This window comes from Cervus elaphus, chromosome 33 (assembly GCF_910594005.1).
Source record: "Cervus elaphus chromosome 33, mCerEla1.1, whole genome shotgun sequence".
NCBI lineage: Eukaryota > Metazoa > Chordata > Mammalia > Artiodactyla > Cervidae > Cervus > Cervus elaphus.
Window position 1 is genome coordinate 2,200,388 of NC_057847.1, and position 17,485 is coordinate 2,217,872.

General features: G+C 38.5%; 1 protein-coding gene and 1 pseudogene across 1 annotated transcript in view; one reads left to right on the top strand and one right to left on the bottom strand.

Moving 5' to 3' along the window:
* The window catches only part of LGSN (lengsin, lens protein with glutamine synthetase domain), a 65,897-nt gene extending 48,700 nt beyond the window's left edge, over positions 1-17,197 (top strand). Inside the window, exons 4-5 of the mRNA XM_043894397.1 lie at positions 11,958-12,124; positions 15,777-17,197. Coding sequence (XP_043750332.1) covers positions 11,958-12,124; positions 15,777-16,976 — 1,367 coding nt within the window. The 3' untranslated portion in view covers positions 16,977-17,197. The remainder of the gene's footprint in view (positions 1-11,957; positions 12,125-15,776) is intronic.
* Positions 1,482-10,671, bottom strand: LOC122688402 (annotated as a pseudogene).
* Positions 17,198-17,485: the final 288 nt, after the last annotated feature.

Below are 17,485 nucleotides of genomic sequence, written 5' to 3' on the forward strand. Positions count from 1 at the left end.
TAAAACTGCAAGATACAAAATTAATACAGAGAAATCTCTCTCATTTCTACATATTAACAATGAAAAATCAGACAGAGAATTAAGGGAACAATACCATTTACCATCACATCAAAGGGAATAGAATACCTTTGAATAAACTTACCTAAGGAGAACAAAATACCTGTACTCTGAAAACTATAATATAATTATGACAGAAATTAAAGATGACACAACAGATGGAAAGATATACCATGTTCTTGGATTGGAAGAATCAATATTGGCAAAATGACTACTGAAGGCAATCTTCAGATTCAAAGCAACCCCTATCAAATTACCAATAGCATTTTCACAGAATTAGAATGAAAAGTTTCGCAGTTTGTATGGAGACATAAAAGACTCCAAATGGCCAAGGACAATCTTGAGAAAGAAAAAGAGATTCTTCCAAAATCTGTTCCCTGACTTCAGACTATAGTGTTGTATTTGTTTAGTCACTATGTCTTGTCTGACTTGTTTGCAACCCTATGGACTGTAGCCAGCCAGGATTCTGTATCCATGGGATTTCCCAGGCAAGAATACTGGAGTGAGTTGCCATTTCCTTCTCTACGGGATCTTCTCAACCAAGGATCGAACCCATGTCTCCTGCCTTGGCAAGCAGATTCTTTACCACTGAGCCACCAGGGAAGCCCTTATACATAGTAAAAGCTACAAATGAAAACACTATGTTACTGTCACAAAAACAGAAATATAGATCAATGGAATTAGATAAAAAACCCAGAGATAAACCCACATACCTATGGTCATTTAATCATTTAATCTGTGACAAAGAAGGCAAGAATATACAATGGAGAAAAGATAGACTCTTCAGTAAGGGGTGCTGGGAAAGTTGAACAGTTACATGTAAAAAAATGAAGTTAGAACACCACACACAAAAATAAACTCAAAATTGATTAAATACCTAAAATTAAGGTCAGATACTAGAAATTCTGCTTTTCTAAATTTGTGGGTTATCAACAATAATATAGCTATTTTGACCTATGAGGGTCAAAAAATTAGGATCCTTGAGATAGACACTAATTTAAAATAATTTAAAAGCTATTTATTTCGCAAGGGAATTCATGATGAAAAGACTGAAGAAACAAGGTTTGGAAAGGTAGAAATATATCAGGGTGTGAAGTTACAAGTACAGTGTCTACCAGCTGTTCACACTTCTGACACCAGTTTCAAGATGAGATGTTCCCTAAAAATTTTTTTTTTTTTTGGATAATTGGCTACAAGAATTCAGAACTCACTGAAAGCTATTATGCTCAAGATTATGGTTTTTTACAGTGCAAAAAAATGCAGATTAAAGTCAATCAATGGAAAAGATTCATGATGAAGTGTCCAAGGAACTTCTAAGCATGTAGCTCCCATTTGTTCTCTCCTAATGAAGTCATTTATTTTGGGGAGCTACAAAATCACTGCAGATGGTGATTGCAGCCATGAAATTATTATTATTATTATTATTTTTTACAAATCCACACTTTTATTTATTTTCAAGAAGTTTAAATCCTCGAAGGGTACAGCATCACATGGATTCTGTGTCCAATGGCCTTAGCAGGAAGGTTACTTCAGAATTTGGCACGAACCATGCCACTGTTTCCATGAGCTCGAGTTATCTTTCCCCAGATTACTCTGGTTTTGTTAGGTTTTCCACCAGGAGTTACTGTGTTGTTCTTTGCTTTGTACACATAAGCACATTTCTTGCCTAGATAGAATTCAGTTTCATCTCGAGCATATACACCTTCAATCTTCAGGAGAGCAGTGTGTTCCCTTTGGTTCTGTAGACCCCGTTTATAGCCAGCAAAAATGGCCTTGGACCACAGCCTTCCAGACATATTTGTCGTTTTAAAAGTCCCATTCCCAGCAGGCCTTCACAGGGTCCAAGATGGCTGAAAGAGCTGCAGCCATGAAATTAAAAGACGCTTACTCCTTGGAAGGAAAGTTATGACCAACCTAGATAGCATATCAAAAAGCAGAGACATTACTTTGCCAACAAAGGTCCATCTGGTCAAGGTTATGGTTTTTCCAGTGGTCATATATGGATTAGTTGGACTGTGAGGAAAGCTGAGCACCGAAAAATTGATGCTTTTGAACTATGGTGTTGGAGAAGACTCTTGAGAGTCCCTTGAACTGCAAGGAGATCCAAACAGTCCATCCTAAAGGAGATCAGTCTTAGGTGTTCATTGGCAGGACTGATGCTGAAGCTGAAACTCCAATACTTTGGCCACCTCATGTGATGACCTGACTTATTGGAAAAGACCCTGATGCTGGGAAAGATTGAAGGCAGGAGGAGAAGGGGATGACAGAGGATTAGATGGCTGGATGTCATCACCAAGTCGATGGGCATGAGTTTGAGTAAACTCTGGGAGTTGGTGATGGACAGGGAGGCCTGGCGTGCTGCAATTCATGGGGGTCGCAATGTGTCAGACACGACTGAGCGACTGAACTGAAGTGAACTGAATGAAGTCATGGATAGCACTATTCTCTTGGCGATGACTTGCGACAAAGTAATTGAAGTATTGCCAACCAGGGATGCTCACCTGAGTTTTGGTGTGCCCAGTCTTTATTGGAGCTCCACAGTCAACTCCACAGTCAGTTCCACATAGCTGACCTCAGTCTCCAGGCCCACTGGGGTCAAGTTGATACCACATGACTCAATAATAAATGACATTGCTGGACTTTCTACTTTGGCCACAGACCAAAGACATCCTGTCCTCATCAGACAGGACATTCTAAGGGATTAGCTATTACCCACCAGGGCTAAGTGTAAAGGCCAGAGCTTTTTTGGGGCAAGGTAAAATTCTCTATTACATACAAGGCCTAAGGATGACAGAGAGGCCAAGTGTGAACACTGTCAGGACTCCATATATATTAGTTTTCTGTTGTCTCTGAACAAATTTATCATTGTAAAAGAACACAATTCATTATCTCACAGTTATGTACACTAGAAGTTTCGGTTGGCACAGTTGATTTCTCTACTTCAAGTATGGCAAGGCCAAAGTCAAGGTGTTGGCCATCTCAGATTTTAGCCAGAGACTCTAAGAAGCAATACACTTCAAAGACCATTTAGACTTGGGAGAAGACTGTTCTTTGCAGTCACCAGACTGAGGTTCCTGGTTCCTTGTTGCCTGCCAACTGGTGTGGCTCTTAGCTCCTGGAAGCCTCTGATTCTATATCTCTGAGCCAGTTGTGCCTCAGATCCTTCTCATGTTTGGGATTTCTCTGAACTCTTTGTCTTTCACACATCTTTTCTGCCTGCAGCTGAATAAATTTCTCTCCTTTTAAGGGCTCACCTGAACAATCCAAGACAATATTCCTGTTTTAAAGTCCATAACCTTAATTACATCTGCAAAGCCCCATTTTCCCTGCAGTTTAACATATTCTATAAGTTCCAAGGTTTAGGGTATCAATATCTTGGGGAAAATTCATATAATCTCTCATCTCTACAATTCTCTGTGGCTTCATGAATTTCTCCATGAAGCAAAGAACATGAGCACCAACAGCCTCTAAGCATCAATGTCTATTATATTAATACAAATACCGCAAAGGCCAGGCAGATAATGCCGATGAATGAGATGGGCTGTTGAGAAAGTAGTGAGTGCAGGCTATGAGGAAACTAGAGCAGAGGATGATAAACTATGGCCAGGTGCAAGCTCAGCTTACTGACCAGTTTCAGTAAATAAACTTGTATTTTCTATGTCTCTTTTTATTCTATAATGACAGAGATGACATGTCAACCAACACAGACCGCATGGTTTACAAAACTGCAAATATTTACTATGTGTCCATTTACAGAAAACATTTGCCAACCCATGAATTATAAGCTGCATACGTACCCCATTTGAAGGCCACCTCAGAGTCCCAACCAATGGTTGTGGTGGACAAATGTTCACCCAGTGTTCCCCAATCTCTCTCTTTTTTCAAGAGAAGCTTGAGCTCAAGATTTTTATATGAAAATTTCTAACATGTATGTCAACTAACTTTAAAAAGTTTCCAAAATCCTAGGAAGGCTAATGAGAAAACATCTGCTGGTCGCATTGGCTCTTCCATAGTTTGTGGCTTTTGTTTTATGTAGTTTCAGCCATAAGAGAGAAATGGAATTTAGTCTCAATATCTGAGGAGAGAACTGTGTCATGAGCTCTCTTTGCACCAATCAGCTATGACAAGGGGTGTGAATACAATTATTGATTGACTAAATTTGGTTAATTCAGAATCTTCTGCTTTGGCCCAGAGGTAGATTTTTTATAGGTCCTAGGCATGAGAAAGTTCACAACTCCAAACAAACCACCAATAAATAATTTCAAAATAAATATTAAAGTCAATCCCCAAAATAAAAGTAAGGAATTTCAACATGATATTTTCTTCTCTGTAATAACTACTTTGAATTTATTAAAACTCTATTTTTTCAAGAAGCAATTCCCCCCACTCTGACTTTTTATTGTTTTTGTCCTGGTTTTCATGCCAGGTTATCCTGCATTTCCTCTATAAAAGAACAATGATTTAATTTATTAACTCTCTGAGAAGAAGAGAAAGGAAAACACCACCCAGGAGCCACACTGTAAGAAAACAAATGACCCCTGAGCTGGCAAATTTCTGCCTGCTCTTCATCTTACATCTGGGAAGCGTTGACCAAAACATTTCATTATAACTAGCAAGTATGATTTATTTGAAGAAAAGAAATTCAGACAATTCAGATTAGTTGATGCCTTGGAAATGAAATTTGATTGAATAAGACTCTCATATTTGGTAAAAGAATTAAACTTATAAATAAAAAATTGATACTTAGGATATATATTGAAACATATGATGCCAATTTTTACCTTTTAATTAGACAAGCTCAAAGCACACAAGATGCATTAATTAATTAATTAAATCACATTAATTATTAAATTATGAAAGACATAGCCAGTGAGTGCCTGTGATATATCTGTTCTGCTACAGGTACTGGAGATATAGCATTAAGTAAATAAATAAATAGGCAAGCTCTTCTGGAGCTGACATGAAAGCGGGGAAAGACAGTAAACATGTATTAAATAATATGGCAGGTGGTGAAGAAAATGGAAACTGGTCAGTATATTATTATAGGCCGAATTCTGTCTTCTCAAAATTGATATGTTGATGTCTTAATCCCTAGTACCTTACAATGTGACTATATTTAAAGACAGAATGTTAAAAGACATAATTATTGTTGAATAATGTTGAATAAGGTCTGTCTCCCAAGGTTCCAAATTAGGAAAAGAGTACATCAGGCTGTATATTGTCACCCTGCTTGTTTAAATTATATCCAGAGTATATCATGTGAAATGTCGCACTGAATGAAGCACAAGCTGGAATCAAGATTGCCAAGAGATATAGCAATAACCTCAGATATGCAGATGACACCACCCTTATGGCAGAAAGCAAAGAGGGATTAAGGAGCCTCTTGATGAATGTGAAAGAGGAGAGTGGAAAAGCTACCTTAAAACTCAGAATTCAAAAAACAAAGATCATGGCATCTGGTCCCATCACTTCATGGCAAATAGATGGGGAAACAATGGAAACAGTGACAGACTTTATTTTGGGGAGCTCCAAAATCACGGCAGATGCTGACTGCAGCCGTGAAATTAAGATGCTTGCTCCTTGGAAGAAAAGCTATGACCAACCTAGACAGCATATTAAAAAGTGGAGACATTACTTTGCAGACAAAGACCCAACTAGTTAAAGCTATGGTATTTCCAGCAGTCATGTATGGATGTGAGTGTTGGACCATAAAGAAGTTTGAGCACCAAAGAACTGGTCCTTCTGAACTGTGGTGTTGGAGGACTCTTGAGAGTTCCTTGGACTGCAAGGAGATCAAACCAGTCAAACCTAAAGGAAATCAATCCTGAATCTTCATTGGAAGGACTGATGCCAAAGCTGAAACTCTAATACTTTGGCCACCTGATGTGAAGAGCTGATTCATTAGAAAAGACCCTAGGAAAGATTGAAGGAAGGAGGAGGAGGGGATGACAGAGGACAAGATGGTTGGATCACATCACCAACTAGATGGACATAAATTTGAGCAAGCTCTTGGAGATAATGAAGAACAGAGAAGCCTGGTGTGCTGCAATCCATAGGGTTGCAAAGAGTAGGACATGACTGAGTGACTGGACAACAATGACAAGATCTGTAGGGTGGGCCCTAATCCAATATGTCTGGTGTGGTGTCCCAATAAGAAGGGAAGATTAGGAAACATACACACATAGGGAAACCATGTGAAGAAGATGGCCATCTACAAGCCAAGGAGAGAGGACTTCAGAAGAAACCAACCAATGCTGCTGACACCTTGATCTTGGATTTCTACCCTTCAGAACTGGAAGAAAATATCTGTTTAAGCCTCCTGGTCTGTGGTGCTTGTTATGGCAATTCTAGGTACACTCACTGCCCAGCCATAGTGCAACTTGGTGATCTTAGAGTGAATCAGAGGTTTTAACCTGTCCACATTCTGGTCAAATCTCATAGAATTAATACTTCAGGTGATTTTTTTCAGCATTTTCACCATGGCAAATTATCCCCCCTTTGCATTTGATGGCATGTTTATTGCCTATAGTTTTCTCACTCAATAATATAAAGCTCTGTTAGGGTGTCATTCTTTTTCTGGCTGCTTCCTAGATATATGTCCAGTATAAATAGTATGTGGTAACAACAACAGCAACAATAAAAAACTATATTGAGTGGATAAATATTTTTCTTATTTTAAAATAACATACATTTATTATAGTAATTTTATTTTTTTAGTGGAAAACATTTATATAGATTTTTTAAAATGCAAAGCAATATAATATGTTGAGCATGTACATATGTTGTAAAAAATTCAAACATACAGGAAAAGATACACACAGACTTCAGAATAGTAATAATTTTAGAAGGCACAGATAAAGCAAAGAACTAGATTATCTGTGATTGTATTATTGGTGAACCAGTTAGATGACTTTATTTCTTTAATAAGAGTTTTACATTGCTAATATACTTATAGTTTACATGTAATTGCTTATTATCTGAAATTTTCCATATTTTAAAGTGCCTATAAATTTTATTATTCATTTTGGGCAAAACACCCAATAGTTCATAATAGGTTGGAAACACAGCAACTGCTAATTTAACATAAAACAATGTAACTACTAGAGCTTGTTTGTGTTAAGTAGAAGGTAGTTATGAAGCCTATGGTGCCTCAGAGAAGCCAAATTTATCAGTGACAAGACAGCATTCTTAATATATTTGCATAGGTGGAACAAGTAACTTGTTTTCCACATGCTTCATATACTTAAAATCTACTTAAGCTATGTTTTTAAACTGCCAGTCTTTTGGTTTAAAAGCCTAACTACATCTCAAAAAGTGATATTCAAGAATCATTTTAAAATTACAGCTGCTCAATGTCAGTGATATGATAGATTGATATATTCAGATTCAGACATGATCATGGTACCATTACCAGAGTTAGAGTAGTTATATCAAACTGATAGATTTAAGAAGCATTGATATAGTGCTTATTGTCTACCAGAAACTCTTAAGTAACTTGTTTAATCATCAGAACAAGCCCATGAAGTAGGTAATATTGTGTCAGTGAGAAAGCTGAGGCACATAAGAAAGTTGAGATAAGAAAAGTCGCCAAGGCAAAGGCAGCATATTAAGGGAGGCAGATGAGCTTCAGTGTTTGTGCCAAATCATTACAGTCTGTTGCCTCACCAAAAAGTTTAGACTGTATCTAACATTTGTGATGCATGCTGTGGGTCTGAGCTTTCTGTAGGCTTTACATATATTCAGTTGTCTTATGGTATTGAGCCACCACTGGGAATCAAAAGGTCTGGATTCCAGTTTCAGTTTTGGTGAAGGACAAAGAGTGTGATTCAGGGAACCTGGCTGTAATTTTCTGGGATTCAAGCTAATGAATTGGTTAAGTTAGATGATTTATCTCCAAAATCTCTTCTAATTCTAAAGTTTTAGAATTTGTAGACTATCTTAAAAGTCATGAAATGAATATATATTTTTTAGTTTTTAAGTTTTTTAAACTGAATACTCAGCCTATATTTTTCATCTTCTACACTCTCATTCTTGAAAAAAACTTTTATTTAAAATTTATTTATGTATTTTAAATGAAGCAAAGATGAATATTTTTAATGATAAAAGGTAAAGAATCTGCCTGCAGTGGGGAAGACCTGGGTTTGACCCCTGGATTGGGAAGATACCTTGGAGAAGGGAAAGGCTACCCAGTCCAGTATTCTGGTCTGGAGAATTCCAAGGACTATACGGTCCAAGGTGTCGAAAAGAGTCAGTCACAACTGCGTGACTTTCGTTTCACTCACAAAAAAAAATAGACATGATAAACCATTAGACACCTTAACAACAAAGAAACAAAGACACACAAAGGAAAAATCAGAAGAAATATAAGGGAAAAGAAAAAATACATAGCCATAGTGAGACATATTAACATTTCTCTAAGAACATTTTATCAAGTGCAGAAAAAATAAGAATAGGAGCCTCTTGAATGTTATTAATAATTTAAATATAATAGATTTATATTTAGCCAATTTACATTAATCGCATCCTACACAAATATATTTAAAATTTTGTATCTCATACCTTGTTATTAGATGTCCATAGGACATTTAGAAAAACTGGCAAAAAGATAAACATTACTAAATTTCAAAAAGTAAAATTCTTTTTGTGTGTGTGATTCAGTTATACATATACATATGTTATTTTGAACTTATTTTTCATTTTAGGTTATTGCAAGATATTGACTATAGTTCCCTATGCTATACAGTAAACCTTTGTTGCTTGTTGCATATATATTTTTTTAAATTAGAAATGTAGCTTTCTGGAGGGGAGGAGCTAAGATGGCGGAGGAATAGGACGGGGAGACCACTTTCTCCCCTACAAATTCATCGAAAGAACATTTGAACGCTGAGCAAACACCACAAAACAACTTCTGATCGCTAGCAGAGGACATCAGGCATCCAGCAAAGCAGCCCATTGTCTTCGAAAGGAGGTAGGACAAAATATAAAAGATAAAAAAAGAGACAAAAGAGTTAGGGACGGAGACCCATCCCGGGAAGGAAGTCTTAACAGAGGAAGTTTCCAAACACCAGGAAACCCTCGCACTGGAGGGTCTGGGAGAAGTTTTCGAATCTCAGAGGGCAACATAACCAGGAGGAAAAATAAACAAAACCCACAGATTACATGCCTAAAAGCAACTCCCAGCAGAAAAGTACCCCAGACGCTCGCATCCACCACCAGCAAGTGGGGGCGGAACCGAGAGGAGCGGGCAGCGGCATTGCTTAGGGTAAGGACCGGGCCTGAATGCCCTGAGGGCAATCTGAGGGAGCAAAGGAGAGATGGCAACTTAAACTGTGGGATAGCAAGAGAGACAGGGAAAAAATTAACCTGCAAAAAGCCCAAACTGAAGATACTGCCAGCCCATTCGCAGAACAAAGGAAGGACTGAGCAATTCCAGAGAAGAGCTAGCCGGCTGTGGACAGGCCCATCCCCCGCCGGAGGCAGGAGACAGGGGGGAGGGGAAAGGGGCAAACTCGCCCCGGAGAGGGCATCTCCTACCAAACTGCAAACAGGCTTCCAGTCTCTAACCAAAGACTTCCTGAGATTCTGTATAGTTGACATCTGCTGGGAGGGTCGCAGGCAGAGATCAGCTCCCCAGAAGAGACACAGGCACACCAGACCAGCGGCACGCGTGGAAACTGAGGCGGGGACGGGGAGGGGATAAGGCGCACCACACCCGGGGAGAGTGCGCTCCTCAAGCTCCTGGCTGCCTGAGCTGCTCCGGCCGGGGAAGGCACAAAGCGCAGGCCCAACTGAGTCTGCATCTTTGTGGAGTACCCGAAAACCTGAACCTGAGTGGCTTAGGCCTGGGAAGTGCACGCAACTCAGGGCCCGCTCCCTGTAGAGCAGCCGGGAGCCTGAGCAGTGTAGACGGGGAAAGCACACACCCGTGAGCGGGGGCAAACCCAGTGTGGCTGGAACACTGCGAGTGCTCCCCACACACGCCAGTGACATTTGTCTGCAGCGCCCCTCCCTCCCCACAGCAGGACTGAACAAGCGAACCTAAACAAGAGACCACCTCCACCTGCTTGTGTCAGGGCGGAAAATAGACACTGTAGAGACCTGCAAACAGAAGCCAAATAAACAAATGGAACCGCTTTAGAAGTGACAGGTGCAACAGATTAAAATCCCTGTAGTTAACACCGACTACACCGGAAGGGGCCTATAGATATGGAGAAGTGTAAGCTGGAGCAAGGGGCTATCTGAAACTGAACCAAACCCACACTGCCCGCAACAGCTCCAGAGAAATTCCTAGATATATATTTTACTATTTCTTTTTCTTTTTTAATTAAAAAATTTTTTTCTCTTTTTTCTTTTTTTTCTTTTATTTTTTTTCAAGTCCTATATTACTCCTTAATTTTCATTTTCATAACCCACTGTAACCTTGCAAAAAAAAAAAAAAAAGACCCTATTTTTAAAGCAAATTTCATATATATTTCTTAAATTTTTTGTGTTTTTGTTTTTAACATTGTGTTTTTAAGAGTCTAACCTCTACTCTAGATTTTTTATCTTTGTTTTTCAGTATTTGATATCAATTTTGGACATTTAAGAATCCAATATTCAGTACCCATTTTTACTCAGGAGTGTGATGATTACTCTCTCCTGCTTTTGATTCTCCTTTTTCTCCCCCAAATCACCTCTATTTCCTCCCTCCCCCTTCTCTTCTCAATCCAATTCTGTGAATCTCTGTGGGTTTCTGGGCTACTGAGAACACTTAGGTAATGGAGTACTGCGTAGATCTGTCTCTCTCCTCTTGAGTCCCCCTTTTTCTCCTCCTGCTAATCTCTATCTCCTTCCTCCCTCTCCTCTTCCTTATGTAACTCTGTGAACCTCTCTGGGTGTCCCTCACTGTGGAGAATCTTTTCACCATTAACCTAGAAGTTTTATTATCGTAGTATAGTAGGAGAAGTCTCGAGGCTACTGGAAGAATAAGACTGAAATCCAGAGGCAGGAGACTTAAGAAATGTAGCATTCTATTCATACTAAGTCAAACAAAAAACACTTTTATATTCTCATTTATACAAGTTTTGAATTTAACAAATAGATGTAGATATCTTAGATTCAGATGCTTTTATAAAGATATAAAGCCATTTTGCCAAAGAAAAGGAAATAAAAAAGCAAACCAACAGAAAATAAACAAGAATAATTTTACCTTTAATATTACAGAAACTTTTTATTTGTGGAATACCACTACACATTATTGTTCCCCTAGGAGCTAAATGTGTACTTTCAGCTCCCAAACAGCATTTATTTACCCAATAGAAATGCAAAGCTAATTATAATTAAGACTGTTAATTTTAGTTCTGCCTTGAATAATTCCACTTCACAGAGCTATCTTTTTTCCTCTTATTGAAATTATGAAATTATGATTTGTTTGATATGAGAAAATTAAGACAGAAGACTTAGGAATAAATATAAAAAGAAAGTTTGATGACTTAATAAATATCATTAAGTTTTCAAAAATGGTGAAGCTCAAAGAAGCTCAAGAAGCTCAAAGTCTTTTCAGTGATACTTATCTATATACATCTTATATGGTGCCAAAGCAGTGAGGGAAATATATTTTAATTTCTGTAAACAAAGACATTTTCAGTAAGTATTTCCATATAATACTTTTGTTTATTTAAGCAAATACTCTTAGACTGAACTTCATCCCAAGTGATAATCTCTCAGGCTGTTTAGAGACTATATTCTCAGGAATATGGCAAAGGCAGGCTAAGAAAAATAAGATCTCCAGCTCTAAGACAAAGACATGGAAACATGATGCTTTTGCTAATGATCATAATGACAAATTCCCTATTCTTTAGCCTCATTTTACTTCTCAGTTCATCATGATCTAATGATTTAGATCATTTTTTATTTTACAGATAACACCAGGGACAACACTCAAGTTCCTACTGAACCTCAACTCTTCTCTAGAATGAAGCACATTAAACAAGAGATGGCCAAAAATCACCTTCAATTTGTGCGATTTGAAGCAACAGACCTCCATGGTGTGTCCAGGTCTAAGAGTATCCCTGCACAATTTTTCCAAGTGAGTTTTGCAAGTAGTTATGGCTGAATGTCATTTCATTCAATTCATTTGCAAGTGAATGGTCCTTATTACTCTTTCTAATTTTATTGTAATCTAAACAGCAATTCAAACTGAAAACAAATCTAACCCTTGTTTGATATGAGAAAATTATGACAGAAGACTTAGAAGCAAATATAAAAAGAAAGCTTGATGGCTTAACAAATATTATTAAGTTTTCAAAAATAGTGATATTAAGAAACCCTGCATTTTCAGATGTTTGAGAATTGAGATTTTTTTTTTCAGTTTATGTCATGCGTTTATTTTGATAACCGATTACTGTGTTATTGAAACATTTCTTAGGAAGGGACATCAGTCAGTATTATACAAAAGTATCAAAATTAAGCATCCCCAAAGATTATTATTGAAATATTTCTTTCAATATTAAATTGTAATTTTCTAATTTGCTTTACACTGAGTAAAACTAGAGTTTTTCAAAACATTTTTTAAAGAGTTGCAAATAAGTCAAACATGTATCTCAAAAAAATTATTTAAATCCGCCTACACACACACACAAAGAAATAGAGGAAAACAACAGAATGGGAAAGACTAGAGATCTCTTCAAGAAAATTAGAGATACCAAGGGAACATTTCATGCAAAAATGGGCTCATAAAGGACAGAAATGGTATGGATCTAACAGAAGCAGAAGATATTAAGAAGAGGTGGCAAGAATACACAGAAGAACTGTACAAAAAAGATCTTCACGACCCAGATAATCACAGTGGTGTGATCACTCACCTAGAGCCAGACATCCTGGAATGTGAAGTCAAGTGGGCCTTAGAAAGCATCACTACGAACAAAGCTAGTGGATGTGACAGAATTTCAGTTGAGCTATTTCAAATCCTAAAGGGTGATGCTGTGAAAGTGCTGCACACAATATGCCAGCAAATTTGGAAAACTGAGCAGTGGCCACAGGACTGGAAAAGGTCCGTTTTCATTCCAATTCCAAAGAAAGGCAATCCCAATGAATGCTCAAACTACCGCACAATTGCACTCATCTCACACACTAGTAAGGTAAGGCTCAAAATTCTCCAAGCCAGGCTTCAGCAATATGTGAACCGAGAACTTCCAGATGTTCAAGCTGGTTTTAGAAAAGGCAGCGGAACCAGAGATCAAATTGCCAATATCCGCTGGATCTTCGAAAAAGCAAGAGAGTTCCAGAAAAACATCTATTTCTGCTTTATTGACTATGCCAAAGCCTTCGACTGTGTGAATCACAATAAACTGTGGAAAATTCTTCAAGAGAAGGGAATACCAGACCACCTGACCTGCCTCTTGAGAAACCTGTATGCAGGTCAGGAAGCAACAGTTAGAAGTTGACATGGAACAACAGACTGGTTCCAAATAGGAAAAGGAGTACGTCAAGGCTGTATGTTGTCACCCTGCTTATTTAACTTATATGCAGAGTACATTATGAGAAACGCTGGGCTGGAAGAAGCACAAGCTAGAATCAAGATTGCTGGGAGAAGTATCAATAACCTCAGATATGCAGAAGACACCACCCTTATGGCAGAAAGTGAAGAGGAACTAAAAAGCCTCTTGATGAAAGTGAAAGAGGAGAGTGAAAAAGTTGGCTTAAAACTTAACATTCAGAAAACTAAGATCATGGCATCTGGTCCCATCACCTCATGGGAAATAGATGGGGAGACAGTGGAAACAATGTCACACTTTATTTTTGGGGGCTCCAAAATCACTGCAGATGGTGACTGCAGCCATGAAATTAAAAGACGTTTACTGCTTGGGAGGAAAGTTATGACCAAGCTAGATAGCATATCAAAAAGCAGAGACATCACTTTGCCAACAAAGTTCTGTCTGGTCAAGGCTATGGTTTTTCCAGTGGTCATGTATGGATGTGAGAGTTGGACTGTGAAGAAAGCTGAGCACCAAAGAATTGATGCTTTTGAACTGTGGTGTTGTAGAAGACTCTTGAGAGTCCCTTGGACTGCAAGGAGGTCCAACCAGTCCATCCTAAAGGAGATAAGTCCTGGGTATTCACTGGAAGGACTGATGCTGAAGCTGAAACTCCAATACTTTGGCCACCTCATGCGAAGGGTTGACTCATTGGAAAAGACCCTGATGCTGGAAGGGATTGGGGGCAGGAGGAGAAGGGCACGACAGAGGATGAGATGGCTGGATGGCATCACTGACTCGATGGTCATGAGTTTGAGTAAACTCTTGAGAGTTGGTGATGGACAGGGAGGCCTGGCATGCTGTGATTCATGGAGTCGCAAAGAGTCATACATGACTGAGCGACTGAACTGAACTGAACACACACACACATGAAATTTATATATACAAGTCCTTGAGTAGGTTGAAAAATTAAACAGTCATTGAATAGTGCTTGACTTATCAACTTTATTACTGGTAAAGGTAGATTCAGATCACATAAGTCAAATGGCATTTGAAATTGTGTAGAGATGGTGGAAAGTGAAGGAGGCAGTGACTCAACACCAATCACAGCAGAGTCACCTCTTCTAGTACCAGCTGCTCCTCAGTAGCCACGCTCTTTGAGATTTGGAGATATTTAATATAAAAACCGAATTGGCTTGCAGAATTAACCTCACCATGTTCACTGACATCACCGGAACGGAACTTTACAGCCAACTTTTTCTCTACCCATATATGTAAATTTCAACACATGAAACCTTATTGACATTCCTGCCACACAATTTCTAGAAAAAAATTTATGTGTCTATTCAACTTCATACTTCATCATTTCCCAGTTGTGTGGTACATAGAAAAGTTAAATAAAAACTAAATCTATTGAATCCAACAGGTATTTGACCAGAAAATGCATTAGCAATCATTTCATCTAACACTTTTGTTTCACAGATATGGCGGCTGAGGTATGTATATAGTACCATGACCTGCCTAACTTCACACAAGCAATTAATGAAAGAGTTAGGACTAGAAATAGATTTGGTGATACTCAAGTCATGCTGACTTGAAGGCTACAACATTCTGGAAACTATAACTTAGGTCCACATTCATGGGCAAGGTTTTCGGAACTCTGTGCCTATGAGGCAGTTTGCTCATTAGTGGACTGTAAAGGTGAGTGAGGAAGGAAGAGCCATGGTCAGCAACCCTGGCTCCCCTGTCCCATGTGTCCTGTGTGTGACCAGTGAGCTCTCTGAGAAGGACTGCAGACGGCCTACTGACTCTTTTTGGAGGATTACAATAGAATAAGTTGAAATAAAGCCTTGTTGGCAGTATTAGCAACTATGCCATGTGATAAAAAGTGACTTTAAAAAGTACTTTTGGTTATAATCATTTCAAATAATTCCTTTAGGTTTTACCTTTTTAATTTGCTATAAAGACATTTTCTTTATTGCTATAGCTTTTATTTATGAGTGCTGTTTGCATGAGCATATAAAGTCTCCAAAGGCTAAAGCCTAGAGCTATTGACTTGTTTATAAATTACCTTTGAGAATATTATTTTAAACTATTTAAAATGTATCTGTAATAAGCTAGTTTCAACTAACAGATGAAGCATGTTTTTTTTTTTTTTTTTTTTCCTCAGTAGGAATGCTCTCCCACTCCCACTTCCCATCCCCCAACTTTTTTGTTTGGTTTCAAGCTTCAAAAGTTGATTGCTCTGTCCTTTAACTTCTTTAGGAAAAAGTGATTCATGGTGTTTACATGCCCCGAGGTTATCTTGAATTGATACCAAATCCTAAGGACAATGAAGTGGATCACATTAGAGCAACGTGTTTTAATAGTGACATAGTACTGATGCCAGAGCTATCAACCTTCAGAGTTCTGCCGTGGGCCAAGAGAACAGCCAGAGTGATCTGTGACACGTTCACTGTGACCGGGGAGCCTCTTCTGACCTCCCCGAGGCACATCGCCAAAAGGCAGCTGAGCCAGCTGCAGGATGCTGGCTTCTCCCTGCTCTCTGCTTTCATTTATGATTTTTGCATTTTTGGTATACCTGAAATTATCAATTCAAAAACCATATCTCTTCCTGCTTCAGCACTGCTAAATAATCACGACCAGCCATTCATCCAGGAACTCGTGGATGGTTTGTATCACACTGGGGCCAATGTTGAGAGCTTTTCCTCCTCTACCAGGCCTGGCCAGATGGAAATCTGTTTTCTGCCTGAATTTGGCATCAGTTCAGCTGATAATGCATTTACCCTCAGAATGGCTGTCAAAGAAGTGGCAAGGAAGTATAATTATATCACCAGCTTTTTCATCGAGACTGGATTCTGTAATTCAGGAATTTTGTCTCATAGTCTCTGGGATGTCGATGAGAAGAAAAACATGTTCTGTAGCAGTTCTGGAATTGAGCAGCTCACGATTACTGGGAAAAAATGGTTGGCAGGCCTCTTGAAGCACTCTGCTGCCCTCAGCTGCTTGATGGCTCCTGCTGTTAGCTGCAGGAAGCGTTATTCTAAAGAGAGCAAAGACCTGAAGGAGAGTGTGCCGACCACGTGGGGGTACAATGATAATAGCTGTGCTTTTAATATTAAGTGTCATGGTGAGAAAGGCACTAGAATAGAAAATAAACTGGGCTCAGCCACAGCAAATCCTTACCTGGTGCTGGCTGCCACTGTTGCTGCAGGCATGGATGGACTTTACAGCGATGATGGTGTTTTGGCTGGTCCAGAGAACAGCACAGACCTTCATCAGTCCAAGCCTTCTGAGATCCCTTTGAAACTGGAACATGCCCTCATGGCACTAGAGGAAGATCAATGTCTGAGACAGGCTCTAGGAGAAACTTTCATTCGGTATTTTGTTGCCATGAAAAAATATGAGTTAGAAAATGAAGAAACAGATGCTGAGAGAAATAAATTCTTAGAATATTTTATTTAGAGTGGAACCCTTAACTATTTCTGTAACAGTGTGAGTTTTTTTTTAAGTTGCTGATTTGCCAGAAAGAAAAGATGGAGTTTTCTAATAATAATAAGACTACAAATGCTTTCTCTCTATTTTGCCCCATGAAAATATTTGAAGATGACATGAGGCTACTGAGAAGATTCTAATAGAAACAAACAATAAAGTTGTGGTGCAATAGTGATGTGCAAACCCAGCAAGTCTTGTCACTCGGTGGTCATTGCCTCTGTGTATGTTTGTTGACCTAGACACAAATATTCAGGGGTTTTTTTTTTGGGGGGGGGGGCAACAAATATATTTGCAGAATAAAAAAGACTTAAGAGTTAGAAAACAAAATTTAAATGACTAAAAATACAATGAAGTAATTTTCAATTATACACATACATTGTGACTGCCAGGGAAACAAAGACATTTGATAATATAATCTCACTCATATTGAGGATCTATTTTTCAAACATCATTGTGATGTTTCCAAATGATTTAATTAA